This window comes from Chrysoperla carnea, chromosome 5 (genome assembly GCF_905475395.1).
Source record: "Chrysoperla carnea chromosome 5, inChrCarn1.1, whole genome shotgun sequence".
Taxonomy (NCBI): domain Eukaryota; kingdom Metazoa; phylum Arthropoda; class Insecta; order Neuroptera; family Chrysopidae; genus Chrysoperla; species Chrysoperla carnea.
Window position 1 is genome coordinate 4,052,707 of NC_058341.1, and position 23,501 is coordinate 4,076,207.

The following is a 23,501-nucleotide window of genomic DNA, read 5'->3' on the forward strand; positions in this document are numbered from 1 at the left end:
CTTACATTTTTAACATCGTCTGGCATTTTTTTAAAACAAAAAATTTATTTTTTCCAAAAAAAAAAACACAATCCTTTAAAATAAAATCACTGTTCACACTACAAGAGTTGCATTCACACCAAAAAATCACTTGAAAATAAAAATTTTGTGAAAAAAAAAACTTCACAAATAAATCACAAAATAATTAATTTAAAATCATTTTTCAAAAAGTGTAAATAAAAAAATAAATCACTAACAACACAACCATTCACGCGAGAAAGGGATTTTCATTGATCCGACATTGGACGACAATGTTAAACGACAAAATACGACCGACACATAAGAACAATTGTCTTTTAAAAAAATTAAAAATTTTTTAAGTGTTAAGTATGTGTTGTTTTCTCAGTAATAATATGTCATTACATGTCTCGTGGTTGAAATAAAACTAAATTATTATATTAAAATATATATAAATGATATTATTATTTTAAGAATATATCAAATGATTATTAATTTTAATCTTAAGTACATAAAACATAACACAAATATTACACTTAAGAAGAATACTGATAGAGAAATTTGTTTAAAAAAAAAAATTATTATATCTTTTCAATTAATTTTGATAATAAAATATGAATTAAAATTATGCTTATCTTAGTCTAAGAGGAAATGGCGCAAATAAGTAAAAATTGTTGATGAAAACTTTTCTTTTAGAGTTTTCTTGATATTAAAGGCTCAAAATTTGTTTCTAGGTAGACTTTCTACTCAAAGAATATGTGGTTAAAATTTCAGCTCAGATATCCATGCAAATTTTAAGAAAAAATCATTGAATATCTATTTAAAATATATTGACTCTTATGGAGAAATCTCAAAAAACGACATATTTTAAAAGTTTTTGATAATTTTCACTTGGAACGAATGAAAACAAATTTAAAAAAAAACTTTTTAATGGTTTTCTTTTTTTTCCAAGTAATCAAGTTGTACCTTGGAATTTCTAAAATCTCTAAAATTGCTTTGACGTTTTCATGTTTACAAGGTTTTCTAAATCGATCGCCACTATCTCAGCGAAATTTTAAATAGGCGTAAGTTACGTAAAAGTTTTGGAAAGAACGAATATCTTTTGCTAGACACATTAAAAGTTGAAATTTTCAAGGTATTATGACGATTTTTCTATAAATATTGTCCTCCCTGTAAGTTCCCGATTATGAGAATTTTCATAGAAGAGTTTTCGTGTCTTTTCATTCCTTTTTGATGTTTGCTTTGAGCTTCCTGCTGATTAAAAGCAAGGCATCAAAATGTTATGGGTCAATCCGATTAAAAATTCAAATATTTTCACCTCAAGTCATTTTCCAAGGTTCATATATGTTTCTCTTTTATCGAGTCACTAATCAAACGAACAATCCGAGACAAAATTCCCTTCTTATATAATAGCAACGCATAATTTCAAGTACTTTTAAGTATTTTTCGTTCAAAAAAAAAACAGACCAATTGAAAATTATCTTTTTTTTTTAACAGAAAAAAGGAAAAGTTTATCAGCTATTTTATAAAATATATCATTTTGTACTTTGAATGTACACATTTCAAAAACAATATCGCACTTAGAAACTAAACTTGAAAATTATGAAGTAATTACATACTTAAGTTCATTTTATACAACGTTGTTCAAAACTGTTAGGCATTACATCAGTTAACTTAAAACGATTAAATTGCGTTGTATATTTTATGAAAATTCATTTTTAGATAAATATAATATATGCCATAATTCTTTAGGGTAGTCAAGCAGCTCAGAAAGCATTGAACTTTGATATTAATTCCAAAATGGTTTAATAAACTCAGCAGTTTTGTGATCGTCAAAAAATTATACAGAAGAAAGGACCTCCTACAATTTGTACATGATTAAACGCTTTTCAAAATTTGAAACCAAAAAGTGCTATGTATGATATGTCCTATGTGTCTATAAAACGATAATTAACGAAGCTCTATTTCTCATAATCACTTTGCGGTAGTTTTAAGATATTTCGTTTTCAAGGTTATTCAAGATTCGTAGTATATAACTTTCTTAATTTTGAACAACGCTGTACGCACGTATTTAAATATTTGTAAAAATTAATTGATTGATCGATAATTAAAAATAATTTAAGAAAAAGAGAAGTATTTAACAAATATTGTTTTTTTTTTTTATTACAGTTTGTTGATAAAAATTTCAGATTACAAATAAATTTTTATTAGGCCAATAAATAATTGGTCTGTAATCTTAAGTAGATTTAGCTAAAATAGATAAAAACCTTAAGTAGAAATAATTTTTTAAGTACATAGACAAATAATTTTTATTAGTAGTATTACTAATATCTGACCTTAAAAATTTTAAGGTTTGGTCAAATACAAACTCATACAAAATAGGGATTTTAAAAAATTTACTGAAAAATAACCACATTTTTAGTATGATCTAACTACTTAAATTAAACTGTGTTGGCCTCGGTAAAATAACTTAAAGTATAGTTAACTTTGGTTTCATTTAAGAAAATTGTCTTAGATTACGCAGCTTCGACTTAACAATAAATTATATTTGAATTAATAAATACTTTATTTACCAACATTTAAAATCACATAAATCATTTTTTATCAGCTAAATGACCTTTTTGACCTTCAACAATAAAACCATTACCTATCTTAATATTTTTCTAAATTAAAAAACTTATATATTTTTTCAAATATTTAGTTTTTGGAAAAGTTTAGTTCGAATTTTTCGTAGAAAATCTGTACGAATAGTCCGAGAATCAGTAACGAATTAACAACTTTCAGACATTTGAATGGATTGAATGAAATTCATTAAAAACTTAAAACTGAAATAGTAAAATCATAGGGAAGCCACATATTTACAAAAAACAATACTAAAAAATGAATTAAATTAAAATCACGCGATTTTAATAAATTGTATTATTAAAATTAATGATATATTATATAAATATAAAAATAATATTTATTTAATAAACAAAATTATGGAAAATTTAAAATAATATTTTTTTTTTTTTGTAAATCAATGAGATATGCCCCCTGCCAACTGACATTGGTGAATGGTGCAATATAATTAGAGATATTGCAAATAAAATAATTATTAATTATTAATATAAAATATTTTATTGATCTTTAAAAATATGTTTGTAAAAAATAGTGTAATGTGCAACAAGAGGTAGAAATTTTTAAATTGCATTCGTTAATGGATTTAGAAGCACAGACCAAGTGAGTGCTGGAGTGTTTAAAGCCTCCTTTAAACTCTCGCGAAGTAGCATGAAATCGGATAAAAATCATGGTAAGAAATTTTTGTGGATATCACTATGTCGTTATTCATGTGAACGCCATACTGATTTGCTAATAGCTATGGCGGACGAGACAATGCAGTATGGATGCCAGGTCTGTACTGGTTGGCGATACGCACAATACTTCTGGTGGATAGTCCTGTCCTATTCTCTACTGCTAACATTGATACTATAGTATCTGTCTCTATACTATACGAGTATTGTAGTAAACGCCATATTCTTACCGTGGCACGCCTTGACCGACTTCGCTAAAAAAGCGTTTTTTTTTTGTACCCCAATCAAAGAAAATACGAGACAACAGACGAGTAAAGGCGAGTTGTAGTAAGATAACAGTGCGAAAACAGAGAGCTTATCCAACATTTGGAAAGAAAAAAATCATTTATTTATCATTAAAATATTGAAATAATAATCTTTTTGATTTGATTAATGAACTAAAAAGTTTTTTATTTTTTGCAAGTAAAATTGTTTGTCGGCTTGTTAACTTCATAAAATTCAAATTAATAAGATAACACACTTTTTCCGAGTGGCAACGACTTTTTATGATAAAGTTTTAATTTTTAATTAGTAGATTTATAAAATATCTGAGATCTGCCCGTAAAATCCCCCTCTCCCTACACAATCATCGGTTGTGTACGTAAAGAGTGAAGAGTGATGACATTATTTTACTACGGAATTTAAAATGTGGTCCTCATTAGTCTCTGGGCTTTATTTACCCCAGGTACCCTCTTATAAACTGCGTTAAGATCCAATTTGAAATATCAAAGTAGGCTATAAATAATTGTTTGGCTGTTAGCTTCCCGACTCATTTTTCGGACTAACCTTAACAGTGCATTATCCAAAAACTGGTTTTCAAGGAAGTAAAACACAGTTAAACAGTCTGTCACTAGGTTGAGACACGAATTCGTCTGATAACCCATCCACGATTTTAAAGATTAAGTAACACCACTAACCTTGAATTTTATTCACAACAGTGTAACTGCATTTCAATGAAAAATAAAATCCAAGCAATATAAAAAATGTGCTCTGAATACTTTAGGATTTGAATTATCATGCAAAATAAATACCGTAACTCTGAACGTGTCAACAAGACATTACACGCTGTGTTTTTTTTTGTTCTGCTGATAATAAAGAGCAGACGTCATCAGATTAATTAGTTGACGTTTTTCATCTTCACATCATGCATTGAAAAAATTTTATATATTTATAACAAATAATATTAATTTATCAATTTTATTCAATATAAAATAATTAATTTTATATTTGTTTGAAATATCTCAAAAATTCTCACATCACCTCCATATATACTGTTTGTAAACCATATCGTTAGCCATTTATATTAAGAGTTCTTACGGACGTTCTTATGTATAAAACAAAGAGGGATTGTTATATATGTATATATGAACCCAGCCGGTCAGACTCATTATTTGAAGTTGAAGATACCCACTTTAAGCAAAGAGGAAAATATCCACTAATGAAATCATACGTGGGTATCGCTATAGAGATTACATATAAAACTTTGTTTTGCTAAAATCGGATGGGCAACTTTTGAAATCTTTGATTGCTTATAATATCAAGTATCAAGTCTATAGTTTTACATTTTTATGAGTAAAATAGTCAATTCGACATCAGGATTATGACCTGTTTGTCATATTTTTCAAAATGACTCAAAATATTAACTTCAAATTTTTTCTTTTTCAGATATTATCCACTTGATAAGCTGTTCTCAGAAATTTCTGGTAAGTTCCTAAACTCTTTATAACATTTTCTTATATTCTCATTTTTTCACAACCCACATATATACTTCCCTTCTAAGTTTGTGACTTCTCTTTTATTCTGAAACAACCTAAAACAAGGAATTTTAGTCTACCATCCACTTCGAGAATCAATGATTTTTTCAGCACCTCCAAAGCATGTTATATCGTTCACTTTGAGAAACACACTTCTAAAACATTTTAAACAGAATTTTGTATAAAACTTAAATTGATTCCATGAAAATCGACACTTTTACAAATCAATTTTCCGGAAATCCCAACTATAAAATTGATTATTTAGTAAATTCTTTGAAATTGGCATGACAATTTTGTCTTAGCAAATATAATAAAAAATGCAAATTAACCGTGAAATTGCATAATTTGATAGAAATTAAACAAGAATACGTTTTATTTATCGTAAATTAACCGTGAAATCGCAAAATTTACAACAGAAAAGAACAATTTGTTCTATTCCGGTCTCGAAATAGCAACCTCATCGAAATCAAAACTACCTTCACAAATAGAAAACGATTTTCATTAAAATTTAATACAAAAAAAAATGTAAAAGATTTACAATATAATATTTTGGGGGCAATATGTAGGCGAAAAATTTCTTAATCCACTTCTGTTTTCCCTATCTTTTCCGGTTTGATAATTTTAACAAAAAATACGGAAATTGAAACAAAACATCACGTCATTTTATAAACTCATCAAATTTTTCATATTACTAAGATCAATAAATTCATAAATTACAAATTTATTTTTTTGTCGTTGGTAAATTATTACAATGGCTTTGTTTGATAAACTCAATATACATTTTTTTTCGTATTTTTTGAGAACAAAGAAATTTATTTTATATATGTCAAAATAATTATGATTCAACATTAAAAGTGAGCAAAGTTCTTGTTCTGATTAAATTAATGAAATATGCATAAAAATCGTCAACTTTATGTAAATCACTAAAATTACAATGAAATTCATTAATTTTAATCGTTATGTATTTGGACTGTGTATTAACACGGTTTTAGCATTAGCAAATCTTCGACTACAAAAATATGTAAAATTCAATTACGGAAAATATAACTTTAGCGTCATGTCAGTAAAAGAAATTTAGCCATTCTTACACACACAAAATAATAAGAGTATCTTTCTTCTCACTTTCTCAGTGGATATAGTAATAAACAAACACATACATAATATATGTAACGTATAAATTTAAAATATATACAATACCCGTATATGCATACTATATAATGTTTTTAACCTAATTTGCGCCCTCAAGAGTAAACAGTGGTGTTTACGAAAAAATGTTTCCAACAAAAGTTGTTTATTAGAAGAAACATTTTTTACATTTAAACTTTTGTTCTATCTCTAACGGTTTCCAAGATGAGTCTTACGGACCCAAGACCTTGACCTAGATTTTCTCATTAACGACCTCACTTTTTACGTCCTAAGCAAACTATAAAAATTGCAGCTTGATATCTCTTTTTATTTTGTACTTATCGTGTTTACGGACGGACAGACACCGGAAATGGTCTTGTCAATTGAAAATATTTTTTAATCCCTCGTCAAAACAGAATCTGAACTGGATAAAAAGAACGGTATATCAAAATTGGAGATTTGAATCGCTTTATTTTCTTGAATTTTTCTAGGAGACTGTTTTTCATTTCGAAAAGAATACCTTATTCTTGGATAAGATAATAAATAGTTTATCATTTATCTTGAAATGTCAATTTCTTGTACCGATACTGTCCAATTCTCTCGAATATTTCCAGACTCCCTGTACCTATACCAAAATAGGCATCATAGACTTACAAAATAATTCCAAAAAAAATTTTTTTTCTTTTTGTTTCCAAATATTAAAATACAAAGAGAAAAATTTCTTTTTTTTCTTTAATAATGAAAATTTTGATATGCTGCCAAATGAAAAAATTTCCACACTAAATAATTGTATTTTTATTATGATTCAAATGAATGTATATATGAGAGTAAAAAAACCGCATTGCCACAATAATCCGATACGATGTTGCCAAATAAACACCAATAAACTTTTTGTTTATTCTAGATTACAAGTAGTTTTTTAGTTTAGTGTGTGAAATAGTTTAAACAAATTGGTATCAAGGTAATAAAATGGCGAGATAGATTCCGTGTGCGCATCTTTTGAGTCATTTGTTCAAAGTTTCTAAGTACTCTGCAACAGATATATTATTTTGTTTTTAAAATAGATTTTTCATTAATTTAAGTCTAGAGCCAGGCAGGCATAATATTTGATATTCATTTCATAACGGTTGGAAATTTAAAAGGCTGTTGAGGCTTTCAGAAAAATGTAAAAATCATTTTGTACCCCGTATGTATCTGTGTTTCTGTCTGAAGCTCCTAAACGGGTGAACCAATTTGGAGAGCCTTGCTCCATAGCCTCTCCAAATTGGGATAGAGCGTTTAAAAGTTCGTTTCCATCTAAGTTCAGATAGCATCTAAGAACTTTCTATTGGGGCTGCCAATTACCCAGAACCTTCATCTTCTTTTTATATCGAAACATAATTTTTTGTTCTGATTTGTTTGTGTGCTGAAAGGGCAAAATCAAAAAAATGTGTAAGATAACACTGTAACTTTGGAAACTAAAACATTCTTCAATAGAAAATACGGCATCTATGTAAAAACAAAGCTGTACAATTAACTATTAGCTAAGTGATTCTGACCTTTGGTAACTTTTAATTACTGTTCATAGATGGCGTTTGATATAAAATTTAAAAAAAATTTATTTAATTCAATTTCATTACCATTCCTCCATTGTGCTTGTTATTCAATAATACATAATTTATAACGAAAGGAACATAGTTTCTACCGGATGTCCCACGACACCTTTCGTTCTTTTTTTACACTTCCAGTCATTCAAACTGAATAAGGTGATTGAAAATTTGTGTTTTCTTTCTTCGGGGGGTTTGTTTACTACTTTGAATTTGACTATCGTTCTCAATAAATATTCATAGTTTCTGTCCATTTAAAAACATGCTGGGTCCCTGGCCCCAGATGTAATAATAAACAATAAAAATATCTGTTTGCTGTGGTACGAACTTGCACCAATGTGAAGTTAGATGCTACGCTATAAAAGAACACACATGTTTATGAGATACTATTTATAAATTTTAATTTAAACAAAAGTAAAACGGCAAATCATTTACGACACGGTATGTAGTTTTTAGAACTGTATATACACTTTACTATTCAACCCGCTATATTTTGTGACTTAATCGGTAAACTTGAAAAATTGGAAAAAATCTCGGAAAAAATTTAATAATTAATACCCAAATGTCATGAAAATCTAGTTCACTTGAGTATTTTCTAAGGAATTTAATTAAATCGATCCGAGAAACTTCCCTTCGTATCAGATTTTTGGCGATATTTCACAAGCTATGTACCCAATCAACAAATAAACCCATTTTTTGTACTTTTTGTGTCAAAATTACCTTATTTACTGAGATTTATCGAAATTGGAATCAGTAAATTTTTCTCCATTTTTTGAATTTTTCTTAAGGGGTACCCCTTAGAATAAATCCAAAAATTTCCAAAAACAAATTTGCTCCGGAATTTAATGAAACGCTGTTGGTAGGGTAATTTTGACCCCAAAAATTCAAAAAACGCACCCATTCTACGATTGGATGCATGGTTTCTGATAATTCTCTCAATCATGGTATTGAGAATAGGCATAACTTGAAAAATATGCAGCCTCAGTTTTAACGGAACGAGAATTTTTAGGTCTATTATGCGATTTTTAGGTCTATAGATGTTTAACATTTTATAAGTCTATGATTTGCAATTAAAAGACAATAAAAAGCTACACACTTAAACTTACAAGTCTATAGTTTTTTTCCTAATGCAATTTAAAACTTAAATGTCACGTTTTCATAATAATTTCCTTCTAGAAAAATTAGGTTAAATTACAACATTTTTCATTGATAAAATTTTCAAAATATATATATACAATTTATTCGAGGTTAGAATTATAATAAAAAATATCATTTTCGCAATTAAAAAAAATTCAATAATCCTTTCACTTTTCAAAACCAAAAAAACCTTGAAATCAAAATATAAACAACCCAACAACAGAAAAGATAAACAAATTTTATACACAAAAAAAAATTAAATAAACAAAAAGTTTTGATAAAAATTTATTTCCTACAATCGACAGCTGATTATTGATTTATCAAAATAAATAACAAAAAAGTTAGGTTAAAAAAAATACATACCCTACTAATTTTACGAATTCGAGGATTCGACATCGAACTACGGAGTGATGTTTTACTTAACGACATTCGAGACATGATTACGATTTTGTTTTTGGCACTTTTTTATTATAAACTTTTTATCACTTATGAAAAGAACTGTACTCTTTTTATTTCAATAACGTAAAGTATTCACTTAAGGGTGTTTGTTTTTTTGTAGGTTAATTAACGTTATAGGTTTTATTTTGAATTAAACTTGGTTTATCCACAGCATATAAATATCGATGATCACTTTTCTCGTGATAATTTTCATCAATTGTTGATGATAATTGGTAAATATTATTATGATAATGTCGTACTGTTGTTATTAGTGACAAACCCAACATATCGATAATACATTTAAATGAAACGTGATTTTATTTCCTCACTGGAACTGGGGAGCACTTCACGGCACTGTTTTTCTTCGCTGGGGGGTTCACAAGATATCGTTTGTTTACTTATTTTGAACAGAGATAATGTACACACGCCGAAAGTCACTTTTCGACTAACTGAGTACGATATGGTTTGTATTATAAAAACTGGTCAAGGCATTTTTATTTTATTATGGTAAGCGAAGTTTTGTGTGTAGGATGATGCCATAATGGTTCCGTAGGAATACATTTTGGGTAGAGAATACTTAGTACGATATCTATACATATCATATTTCTGTCAGCAATCATATGAAAACGATACAATACGAAAGTGATTTTCGTTGGCAAGTAAGGCTTTTAAAATATATATTTTCTGCACTCAATATTAAAGATTCATCTTTATTTTTCTCGTGAAACTCATGACTGAACGATAAAATGAAATTTTCGTTTACGCAACGTACAGATTCAAAAACGAAAGCAATATTGACATTTTTTTAACTTTCTAATTTTAAGTGTTATTCCATCTATTACCTTATAGGATCCTAATAGGGCTTTTCATTTACAAAATGATCCTTTTTTGTTTCCGGTTGTTTTCAATCAAGTAAAGACATATCTTATATCTTATATCCTTGTCAAAAGGTGCTGCTTGAAAAAGATAAAATATATTTAACTTTCTTAGGTTGAATAGTTTTTGACAACTGTCAAAACGATGAAAAGGTCTATTGACTATCAAAGTAACCTAGACAATTAGGTCCAATCTGATGTCAGAACATCATATCCCCCATCAAACTCTGCAACTTTTGCTTATGTTATTTTTTCATTAGTTAACTATAAAACGAGCTAGTAGCCAAAATAGATTAAAATGTCCACCCATTTTATAATTTCCTACTGTCGTTGTTATTTGATGCCAACCTCATGCCTGACCGTAGCAATTATGTGAGAATGTGGTAAATACAAAAGGTGCGAATATTAGACTAAGAAATTTGCCACACCCAAAGCCCCCAAAAATAATTGGTAGAGTTTTATCTACCATGCAAAAAAATCTTGAAGTTTAATAAACATTTAAAAATTGAAATTTAAACATTTAAACAACTATTGAAGTAATTTTGACTCAAAAATCGTGGAAATTGGTGTTGTTAATTCATCTTATTTTAAATTTAAGTAAGCTTCATGAAATTGATAGCTCCTGAACCAAAATTCGAAACTGTGTGGCAAGATAAAAAGTAAGATAAAGATTCATCTGTGCCTGGTAGCGATGAAGAATTTAGGTTGAGTGAAAAACACTATCACCGTAAGATCTTTGGTCTGAGAAAGCTAAATTTACAATTTTACTAGTTTACAAACTAACGGAAATTACAATCTTACTTTGACACATACATAGACATGTAATACTAGACGGTGCGATACATATACTTTCTGTGTTGAAAAGTTGTGCCAATTTGAGAAAGAGGCAGCCTCTGAATAGCTAACTTTGTTCCACTGGGTGGTGATTATAGAACGTATGACAGAGATAACTCTACCGAAACTTCCTTTGTATCTCTTCCTAATTTTGGAACATGAATTACCTCGAATACTCCCTCTATATAGATAATCTCTTTGGACACGTATGTAGTACACAATGAAAATTCAAGAATCAACTGCTACTGAACCCTAAAAAATAGTGTATATATAATACAAAGTCTCTCTCACACTCCATCACATTATAATTTTGTAAGTCTGCACCGCATTTACAAAACTATATTTGATGACGTCATAATATTATAATATTCTGATGATAGAATATCTTTTGTTTTTCATTTTCCATTCTTTTCTTTTTTTTTTTCTCAATAAGCAAATTACGCTACTCTTCATTCTTCATAATCAGTGCACATAAAATAATGTCTGTATAATAAAATACCTGTATCCATGTGGATGGATGATGGGTCTGTCTCTGTTAACATCATTGTAGTACATTTGTGCATGCATTTTACAATTCTGGAACATCAACAGCAATCGTTGGATTGCGTTGAATTCATGTTACCTTCTCTTTACTAGTGTTTTAAGTTTTTAATTTTTATAGGTTATGCATGGTATATGTCTGTTATGTAATAAACGTTGCCTAACTTATTTATTTGTTCAGTATTTCATTTTAGCTTGAGCTTCTTTCTTTTTTAAAACTGTATTCGTGTTTCGTTGGTGATAGTTAGTTAATGTTAGATAGTATTGTGAAATAAATAGTTTATTGCAAATGCAATTACTTCTCAGTTAATTGAACAGTTTTAAATTGACTGATCTGCAATGTTTTACTCTTTTTTTTTTATTAAAAAAAAAGTGTATGCAACATGTTTTTAATGAAAAAAGTAAACAAACTGTAGGTATGATCCTTAAAGGTCAGACCAATACCTTTCTGATTTTAGAAAAATTGTTATATTCATCGAGATACAATTTCCAGACTCAAATTTTAACCTTGTCAAACATTTTCACGGTTCTAAAATAACCACAGGACTCAATTTAAGATCAAATCAATAAAATTTTCACTATTTTTGGGCTAAAATTATCGTAAATAATTTTTATTAAAATCTATTAACCAAAAGCTTTCTGGTTTTGTTTATATTTTTGGAACGAAGTTCCTTAACGGAGCTTTTCATGGTGACCAAACTGGTAGAAATCGTCACGTAAGCATGTGACATATGCTGTGTGTGTGCCATATCCACGGAAACCACTATATGTTCACCTACTTGTCACTAACCAGATTTATTACTATTCTGTTAGCTGTCAAACGAACAAAAATTTATAAACGTTAAATATTTTATAAATTACTTATGTATAATACAGCTTTAGAAAAGTAAGTTAATAGAATTGTATATAAGTAAAGGGAGTACCACGACTGCACCCTAATTTTAAAATTAATTGTGGCTTTTAATTGTAACAACCCATGACCAGATCTGCTATTACCTTTATATTATCAAAATTTTAAGAGAAGTATTGATTTTAAAGTTTTAAATTTAATTACTGATTTGATTACTCATACTTTCTCATCTTTTGAAGTATTTTAATCGTATATTTACATAACTTGCTAAATGTGAAGTTGTATAATATGATATAATAACACCTATAGATTAGACGGCTTTACCCATTCTCCCACTTATCCCATACTATTGATTGAACTCTTGAAACTATTTTGCTATAATGTTTGAACACAGCGTAGTGTGGGGTAAAGCGAATAAATATAATTATGAAACGACTACAAACTATTAACAGTATTAATAAACTATGTAGTAACAATAAAATTTTATAAAGGTCAATGTCAACCGTCTTCTTCATGTGATTTATTATTATATTTATTTAAAAAAAAGCACTAGCGAGCTATTTAAATGTTATTATAACATGCGTGCTTTTTTTCTTCTGAAAAAAATTGTCCTTTAGGGATTCAAAAGTCCTTTTTTTGTTATTAAAATTTATTGTACCATGTTTTATTTTAAGCACGAAGATTTCATTTAATATCGTAATCACTTATCTGCTACAGTCTAGGGGTCATTCATAACATACGTCAGGCAAACCAGGAGTGGAGGGGGGGAGGATCAAACAAAATATGAGTTCATGAGGTATTCACAGAAATAGATATGTCCTTTGTATACAATTTTGTCGATATATCAAAAACTACTTTCCTAATCGTTAAACGGACCCGATTTTTGAGTTTTATGGATCAAAACTACCCTAGAAATTGATTTTTATCCAAATCGGTGATAAAAAATTTTTCTCGATTTCTTGTACTTTTCTTAAGGGGTACCCCTTTGAAAAAATCGAGAAAATCACAAAAAAAAATTACTTTCGGAATTCAATAAAACTTGGTGTATAGGGTAATTTTGATCCAGAAAATACAAAAATCGGGTTCATTTTACGATTAAGTGAGCGGTTTTTGAGATTTTTTTTAAAAAAAGGATGTGAGACAATTTTTCCGATGCACCGTCTCTGCATCCGCACTTGATTTCACTCAAAATCAGGACTGTGATAAAAGGAAGATTAAATTTGACCTTGATTTAAAATTTAAATAAAAACAAAAACAAAACCGATAAATTGAAGTTTGTGCTTCCTTTAATAGTATCAATAAAATATTGTACATTTTTGTGTCATGTTTGTCAGTGAGAAGACCTCGTTCCATTCCAACTGAACTTGCATTGGCAGAGTTAAAAGGCGCCAGCAAGTTTTTCCTCATACCTAAAATGACCTACTAAATTACTATGTTAGGTATTATGTATTATTATAACCATTCAAACTCAACTTTTTAGTGAGGCAGGCAGGCAGTCAGCAACCGGCGTGGCGACACTCAAAAATATCACGTATTTTTATACCTTATTTTTATTGAATATATCATTTTTCTTGTAGATTGAACATAGAAATCAATTTTATAAACTTTTTCTTTTGAAATCATTATCAATCGTTTAACATGTATTAGCTTTACTCATATTTTTCTTATTGATTACATCGTTCTTTCTTGAATTACGGATTCCAAGGCTGCTTCCACCTTGGGGGAAAAAATACTGGGATAAATCTTTCAAAGAATGACGCGTATCTTGAAATATGTAGATAGTAGGATTGTGCGTTCAAATAAATTCGATGAATACAAATTTTGGACTAAACACAATACTTTGCTTATTATTCCACCGATTACTATGCTATTGATACTCTTATAGTTATAAAATTTATAATTTTTGAGATATCACGTCCCACGGAGATTTTCACGCTAAAACTAAATGCTGTTACTCTCGAGTCATTGATTATTATTTGCTATTTTTCTTGAAAAAATACAAACTATAACGATTGTGATTGCTATACGAATTACACAATCCCAACAGACAGATAATCACTGATTATATGATTACCTATTTCCAATAACAATTACAATTAATTGTATTTTTATTATTATTATAAAAAATCATTCTAGACATACCTTCCCATTTATATAATAATAATAATATCTTATCGAATACATAGAAAATTCTAGGAAAATATACAATCATGTTTAATTATAAATTTTATTCACTAATGTACAATACAACATTATATCACCGATAATACTTTTAGACCGGTATTTATCCCCAAAAATGGTTCAGGATTCTGATACTAACACAACCTTAGACTTTTAAGTCACATAGACTGAGTGTCAAATGATTTTAAGCGTGCCAACCAATATCTGAGGTAATTGCATGGGTCAAATCCATCATGGCGGGGATATAGAAATGTCAAAATAAAGTGTTGTCGTCATACTTGTTTTTGTAGATTCGTAAGAAAAAAATGTACTGTCAACTCAAAAAACGAAAAAGTTCAGTGAAATTCCGATGTTTTCACCTATAATTTATGTGTTTTTATTTTGATCTGGTGACCTCCCGCATGAGAAGCGGGCACTGTAACCACAACACCACGGCCTCATTAAGACTATTTTATTTTGTCAAGTCTCAACAGAGTTCCAAAAACCTTAAATCATTATATTTCGAGGTTCACTTGAATTAAAATTATCGAAATAGGTTAGAATTTTTATTTTTGAAAACATAAATTTATATGAGTTGCGTCAGGATCGGAGTCTAAGTCCATTTTTAGATCTAACTACCGGTCTATAAAAATGTAAACCAGAATTGATTGTGTTAGTCAGAATTTTTATATATAAAAATAAAATATTCAATTCAAATTAAGGAACACACACGCAATATTCATGTCAGTTTTACTAAATATTTGTCACGTTTTTATAAAACGAATACAGGGCATTGGTCCCATGACACTCATCAAAATTACTTAATCGATATTCATTTAAAGTTCTTTTTAGAGTCCTTAAAACCAATATAAATTTTTTGAAATTGGTTGAAAATTTGTGTAAAAGTATTTCTTAGGTTGCCCAATCATAATAAGCTTTTTTGACATAACTTGTTGGAGAATAGAAAATTGCACAATTATACTTTTTTATAATTCCTGAATATAGCTGACCCGGCTGTATTCAGCTGTATTCTGAAGCTGAATACAGAGAATTACAAAATTATTCCCTTTTTGTATCCAATTATTCCATCTGGCAGTCCTGGAGCAAGCCCCTAAATCAACAGCCAAACCAATGTTTATGAAAAATAATTCGTCTTTTCCAATCTGATGTTGGAACTTGTTCAGGTTATCATGCCCTGTGAGTAACTCTACGATGACTCTAATATCAGCTCTGTTTAGTTTTTTTTTTCTAAACCATCCCTGAACCATAGCGAACAAAACAAAAAAAAAATTTTGAAAATCGGTCCAGCCGTTTTTGAGTTTTAGCAAGACTAACGCACAGCAGTTTATTTTTATATATACAGATCAATAAAATTGAGAAAAAAATCCACATCCACACCCACACCCAAACTCAACCCAACCCAACCCAACCCAACGCAACCCAACCTTACCCAACCCAACCCAGCCTAACCCAGCCTAACCCAACCTAACCCAGCCTAACCCAACCCACACCCACACCCACACCCACACCCACACCCACACCCACACCCACACCCACACCCACCACCCACACCTACACCCACCACCACCACCACCACCACCACCAACACCACCACCACCAACACCACCACCACCAACACCAACACCACCACCACCAACACCACCACCACCACCACCACCACCACCACCACCACCACCACCACCACCACCACCACCAACACCAACACCAACACCAACACCACCACCACCACCACCACCCACTCCCAACCCAACCCAACCAAACCCAACCCAACCCAACCCAACTCAGCCTAACCCAACCTAACCCAACCTAACCCAACCTAACCCAACCTAACCCAACCTAACCCAACCTAACCCAACCTAACCCAACCTAACCCAACCTAACCCAACCCAACCCAACCCAACCCAACCAAAAATTACAAAAATTGTGTTTTTTTGAATTTTTTATAATTTTTTCGATTTTTACAAATTGCAAAAAGTGTAAAAAAAGTTTTTGTTTCCGATTTCGATAAAACTAAGTTTATAAGGTAATTTTGACCCGAAAATTACAAAAATCGTGTTTATTTGACTATTGAATGAGTAATTTTCGAGATATTTTATGAATCTGACTGTAGAGCCAACATTTTCATTCCGTTCAGTCTCTGAAATTATTCCGCATTGAATCTAATTATTCCGAAATTGCCTTTTCATTTCAATTACGATTCATTACTGTTTCGGACACACAGTAATAAGTTTTCTAAGCCATCCCTGAACTATAGCGAACAAAACAAACAAAAAATTTTGAAAATCGGTCCAGCCGTTTTTGAGTTTAAGCGAGACTAACGCACAGCAATTTATTTTTATATATACAGATTTTTTATATTCTAAAATAAAGTAGAGCCACGGTTTCTGGAATTCAAGAGGGATTGCAATTATGCATGTATTTTTGCATTTCAGGAATGTGCATATATTTAAGTATATTCTCTGAAAATTTCAAGTTGGTCCGAGAAAGAATCACAAGGATGAACGCATCAAAAAAAAAATTATATCAATTTTCCATTATCCCAACAGTTTTCTTTTCTTCTTCATTTTAATCTAAACTGAAATATTTTTACTCTCCAATACAGAACCAATAAAATGACGCACCCAAATATGTCACTACCTTACGGTCTAATAGTTAAACATTAAATATAGAAATATAGGCAATAGTCATAACACATAAGTCTATACGGTGGACGAATAAATAAACTTTATATATTTGCAAAGTTGATTACTTTTAATTTAAATACATACAATATTATTTATTGTAATTATTTTCTATTTTAACAACCCATGTACCCCCCCCCCACCCTCCCCAACTTTTTACAGTAGAAGTGGTGGGAGTGTGGGTGAATTAGATGGCCTAAGAGTGGTAACATAGCATACATATATGAGGGATGATCACGTGTGTGTAAGAGTAGGTTAGAATGTTATAAGAAAGGATAATCGAAAAGCCTACCACAATATTTAATAGTCTAGATGTTGTTGAACAAATCAATACTTACCAAGCTCCGCTCGCCGTAAAAATATCAACCGACATCAAAATAAGCTCACATGGTAAAAAGCTTTAATGTTTTTTTCTTTATTATAAAAAAAAAAAATTTGTTATTACATTCGACCAAGTGTGAGAATGTGTAACACTCTAAACGGTTTCGTAAAATATTCGTGAATTTGATTGATCAAACTATCAATTAAAAAATCGATTTCGAGAAATAAATAAACTGAGTTAATTATAGAAATATCCTGTATAGAAAGTGTTGAATATCTGTGCTTGCGTTATTTTTTCTTAATAAATTATTAGAGTCTAAAAAACCGACACAATTATGGTGCCATTTATTTGGCTTCGAAATAAAAAATATTTCGAAAGTTTTGAAAGTATCTTCTAGAATTTTTTTACGTTTTTCGAGAATGTTTCACAAGATTACTAGTTGAAGCTACCTACAAATTTTTCAAAAAAAAAGGTTACTTGGTTGAAAATAATTACATGGTACTGAATCCTAAAAAAAGTATAGTAAAATCACAAAGTGGTTCTAAAAAATAGAAAATATAATATACAAACAATTATCTCAAACAATTATATTCAAGCCATTTTTTATCTCTATCGTTCAAGTGGAAACTCTTTATAAATCTGTTTATACCATTATTAACTTAATTCTATCAATAATTTGCAAATATCCTGTACTTATACATGATTTTCATTATAACGTAAAAGAGGTTGATTGTTTTCAATATTAAAAGGGTTTTATTTTCCTGTTTCCAAGGAAAATATCCCCTTTTATAAACATATACTAATGAATCATGGGACTATCACGTATAGCTCTCATATAATATTATTTATTTATGGCATATTCAACATAGATGTTTATATTAAAACCTAGATAGCTACGTATACAAAAAGCTATCAGTTCTGGAAGTGACATTTTGGCTTTATCTTGTCTAATAATTGTAATTCTTCTTATTGCTCTTAAGACTTAATATTAAAAACATTAATGATTTGAAACCTTTAGGGGAAGGAAAAATGTCATTTTCCGTCCAAATTGAGTAAAAATCAATCAAAGTACGTTTGATACTCATGAAAATTGCAGATAATATATTTTTTATCGAATTTTCAAGACTTTTAACTAGTTAGAACTCCACGAAAATTTGTATTTTCTGAACCAAAAAAGGGATGTTATAAGTATGATCGCTATATGTGTCTGTCTGTGGCATCGTAACGCCTAAACGGATGAACCGATTTGGATGATTTTTGTTTCGTTTCAAAGGTATTTTAATGGGGAGTGTTTTTGTTAGCTGTGTCTCAAGTGAGAGTTCAGGGTTCCGTACCGGAACAACTAAAAAATAGGCGATGATCTTCAAAATCGGTTCAGTTTGAAGAAGGTAATTTAATGGAGATTGTTCTTAGATATGTTTCAAATGTGAGTTTAGGGTTCCTTATCTGAAAAATTTCTCGGGGTTTTTTTAAATTTTGTAAATTTCACTTGTTACTACTCGAATTTCATTTTGAGATCAAATAGTACTAATGTATCATAAAATTATCTTCGGAAAAATCAATAAGACGATTAAAAGTAGATAAAAATCGACTTTCTAGATTTGTTTACTCATTTAGTAAAATATTTAACATTATGTAAATAACCATATTTTTTTTATTAATAATTGTAAAATGTGTGAAATATTTGTTGATTTAAATAATTATTAATAAATTTTCGTACATATCGAAATAATTAATTTAGCATCTAATAGGTATTTTATTGATTTTAAAAATATATTTTGGTATTACATAACCTCAAAAAAAGTAATAAATGTATTATTATTTAAAATTTGAAATAATGTATTATTTATTATATTCTAAAAGAATAATAAATATTGGCAGTGCATGGCAGCCCATTTATTTATTTAAATATTATTTCAATAGCTTTGAAATATTTATTTAAAGATTTTCATACAATATCTAGGAATAAAAGACTTTGTAAATTTACAAAAAAGAAAAATTATTTTATTCATGTATTTTATACACGTAATGGAAAAAAGTGGTAATAATGCTTAGTGGAAATATTATCTGAATTTCTGTAAAAATTCGAGAATCATTTTCCAATTTTCAAGGGATATTAATTACGCTTGTTAAAATTCGAGCCTGTCAAGAGTTCTCGTGATATTCGCTCCTCAAAATTCAAGAAATTGAAACGACGGTGTAAAAACAAATTTATCAATACGTTATTTTCGTTTTTCCCTAGCAAATTTTTCCTAAGTTTAGAAAATGGAATGCCACCATTAACCCTGATATACTTTTTGATATAATTTGAAATTATCGATCAACACGGTTAAAAAAAATATTTATTGCAAGAAAATATGTTCTTAACTTGGTAGTAAGTAAATAATTGGCTCAAGAAAATATTTCCTTTATTGTACTTTAATTTTTAGACAGTCAAATACTTCTGGAATTAAGTGTTAAGATCGTTGACTCAAGGAATATTTTCTTGTTATAAGAAAATTAACAGCCAAGTATAAACGAGTTACTTCAATCCAGTAATTTTTTTTCTTTTATGGTTTTGGTTGAATATTTTTTATTTTATTTAGTGATTTCCGGATAATTTTTTGTAAAATCAGTACTTGTGCCTTCTTTTTTGAAATAAAATTAAAAAAACCAGTTTAGAAAACCATCTGTGTTTTCAAAATTATGTCCGTATTGTTAAAAATCATAATTTTGTGAACAATACACGTCTCAAAACCCATAAATATGTTATAGAAATGACCCTCACACAATTATGTAATTCAATCCAAAAATGTAATTTGAATTATTGTTGCTACATGGATTTTATCTAAAAGTTATTTCAAGTGGCGCACACGATAACCGGAGCCATGGATATGACATTTAGATGCCAAATCAATAATATTCTCAGTTATTGGTAAATATTTCTATTTTACTAATACGAACGGAGAAGTTCTAAAATTTGTTGGGCCAATAATCGTGTACTTCTTTTTGCAATTAACTGCAGAAATGTTCAGGTGTATCTCGCAAATGTAAACCCAAGTGAATCGTTCGACATCTCGTGAACCATGAATCGTACGACAAATATAGTACTTATCATTTTTGTAGATAATAACATTTTCCTATGCATTTTACAGAAAAAAGTTTCAAATAAAAGTTATAGAAAATATTATTATTTACAAAAATAGTTCCTACTGTTTTTGTTGTACGATCGATGCACGGCTCACGAAATATTTGATAAAACGTCTTTTTCAAGATGGCGGAAGAAGCTCGTTCCCACTCGTTTCGCCTGCTTGAGAAAAAAAAAAATCGAAAAAATCGAGAAAAATTTTTTGAAGCCAATTTTGATAAAACTCAGTTTATATGGTAATTTTGACCCACAAAACACAAAAAAACGCATTTATATCATGATTGGATGCGTAATTTCGGAGAAAACCGCTGTTCGTATGCGATTTTGGTTGATATTTCAGAAACTATCCATCCAATCATAACATGAACACGATTTTTGAACTTTTTGGGTCAAAATTACCTTATATACTGAGTTTTATCGAAATTGGAGACAACAAAAATTTTTCGATTTTTTCAAATTTTTTTAAGGGGTACCCCTTCAAAAAAAATCGAAAAAATCGAGAAAAATTTTTTGAAGCCAATTTTAATAAAACTCAGTTTATATGGTAATTTTGACCCACAAAACACAAAAATCGCATTTATATCATGATTGGATGCGTAATTTCGGAGAAAATCGCTATTCGTATGCGATTTTGGTTGATATTTCAGAAACTATCCATCCAATCATAAAATGAACACGATTTTTGAACTTTTTGGGTCAAAATTACCTTATATACTGAGTTTTATCAAAATTGGAGACAACAAAAATTTTTCGATTTTTTCGAATTTTTTTAAGGGGTACCCCTTCAAAAAAAATCGAAAAAATCGAGAAAAATTTTTTGAAGCCAATTTTGATAAAACTCAGTTTATATAGTAATTTTGACCCACAAAACACAAAAATCGCATTTATATCATGATTGGATGCGTAATTTCGGAGAAAATCGCTATTCGTATGCGATTTTGGTTGATATTTCAGAAACTATCCATCCAATCATAAAATGAACACGTTTTTTGTAATTTTTGGGTCGAAATTACCTTACAAACTAAGTTTTATCAAAATTGGCTTCAAAAAATTTTTCTCGATTTTTTCTGAAGGTGTACCCCTTAAGGTGACAGAAAGGACTACATTCGGGAGATACTCCTGAACATATTCCAACCATGAAAAAATTGTTCGCAATAAATTTCATTATGAACCTCCTTTTTTTGCTCTGTTTATTGGGGTCATCTAAATTCCACTTCAACAACTCAGCCCCAATTAGACTGCAAAACTAATTGATTCTATTTCACATAGAAACCCAGCATCAGAAAATTCTTTATACGTGAAAATAGATTGATTGGCGAAAATCTAAGAAACTTTCAAATGACCATAATGGTTTCTTTCTCATGGTTTAAGTGACCTATGGGTTGGAGGTGACCAAAGATTTGGTGGATAGATTTTCTCATATTTTCAATTTGCAGATCTTCACTTGCATCGGTTTCCGCTGCTTCTGTAAGCCAATTAATATATTGGTCGCAAACGGTTTAAGCTTTAAGATATTAGAAATTAAATTTTCGAGATATTGGTCACTTAGTCAGTTCTAGAAGAATAAGCGAAAAAATCGTCGAATGAAATTTGTCGATTATCATCGACAATCTCCTTGTCGAATATCATGTTAGGCACTTCAAAACATACAATTTTTGAGGCGAAAACGCCTGATTTATATCAGAAAAACCAGATTCAACTGATTTCGAGAAAACCTTGAAATTATCTTAACAATCAAAAGTTACTTCACTTAGGCAATTTTTCAAAATTAAAGTATAAATGGTTGCATAATTAAAATTTAACTTACCGTACACCGATGTCGAATATTTATGCCCGATCCACAAAGTTTACTGGCTGGCATATCACTATCAGCATCTCCATCATCATCTGCGGCATCCCTACTTGCGGTTGCTCCCATTTTCTATGTTTTTTTTCTATGGGAACTCACACTGACAAGAATTTAACACAAGACCACTTTGTTATTTATTAAAAAATTTAGTAGTTCTTAGGCAGCAGGGCATAATGTGCCCACTGCCTGTTCGGCCCCCAACATGCGGCTGAACCGCACTAGAGAGCACCGCACAAGGTGCACGCTCACGCTTCGGGGTTCTGTTAGACAAAAATTTATTTTATTAAAAACCATCATTTTTCAAAATATTATAAATGAAAAAAAAGGACCTAATCCAAAAAAAAGCCTTTGAAAAATAAATTAAACACTTCGCTGAGATGGAAAGTTCACTTTTACACAAAATTTTTTTGAAAATTTTCACAAAAACACTTCAAACTTTTTTTTTTTATTATGAAAATTTATTTAACAAAGGCCTTTCAAAAAAAATTTTTTTGAAAAACACAGAAAAATTATAATAAACTAATGAAAATGAAGAAAATTAAATTAAGAAAAAAGAGCGTAGCCTGTATGAACTTACAGTATCCCACGATATTACGGGAGTGCATTTTGAGAGCTGCAATGCGCGTCGCCCGGCATCATATTTGGTAACAAAGACAGGTATACATGCTAAAATGAAATAGTTAGCTTGTTCAGGGGTTGTTCGTTTTATGTTTTAAAACAACCCTTTAATGCGTGTTTAACAAAAGATGTATATATTGATTGAACCTACAGGAATAACAAGGATAGACGATACGATATTTTATTAAATTGTATATTTCGAGTGGAATATTGTTGCTTGAGTATTTTTTTTTTGGCGCAAGGGCAAACCAATAT

At 29.6% G+C, this 23,501-nt stretch overlaps 1 protein-coding gene across 2 annotated transcripts in view; it reads right to left on the bottom strand.

Annotated features, from left to right (window-relative positions):
- Window positions 1-23,272, bottom strand: part of LOC123301696 — a 98,350-nt gene extending 75,078 nt beyond the window's left edge. The window contains exons 1-2 of one of the 2 annotated variants that reach the window (XM_044884552.1): window positions 23,206-23,272; window positions 22,587-22,888 (exon numbers count right to left, since the gene is read on the bottom strand). In XM_044884552.1, the coding sequence (XP_044740487.1) occupies window positions 22,587-22,697 (111 nt within the window). In that variant the 5' untranslated portion in view covers window positions 22,698-22,888; window positions 23,206-23,272. Of the gene's footprint in view, window positions 1-9,294; window positions 9,808-22,586; window positions 22,889-23,205 lie in introns of those variants that run through there. The other variant, XM_044884553.1, reaches the window with a different exon arrangement.
- Window positions 23,273-23,501: the final 229 nt, after the last annotated feature.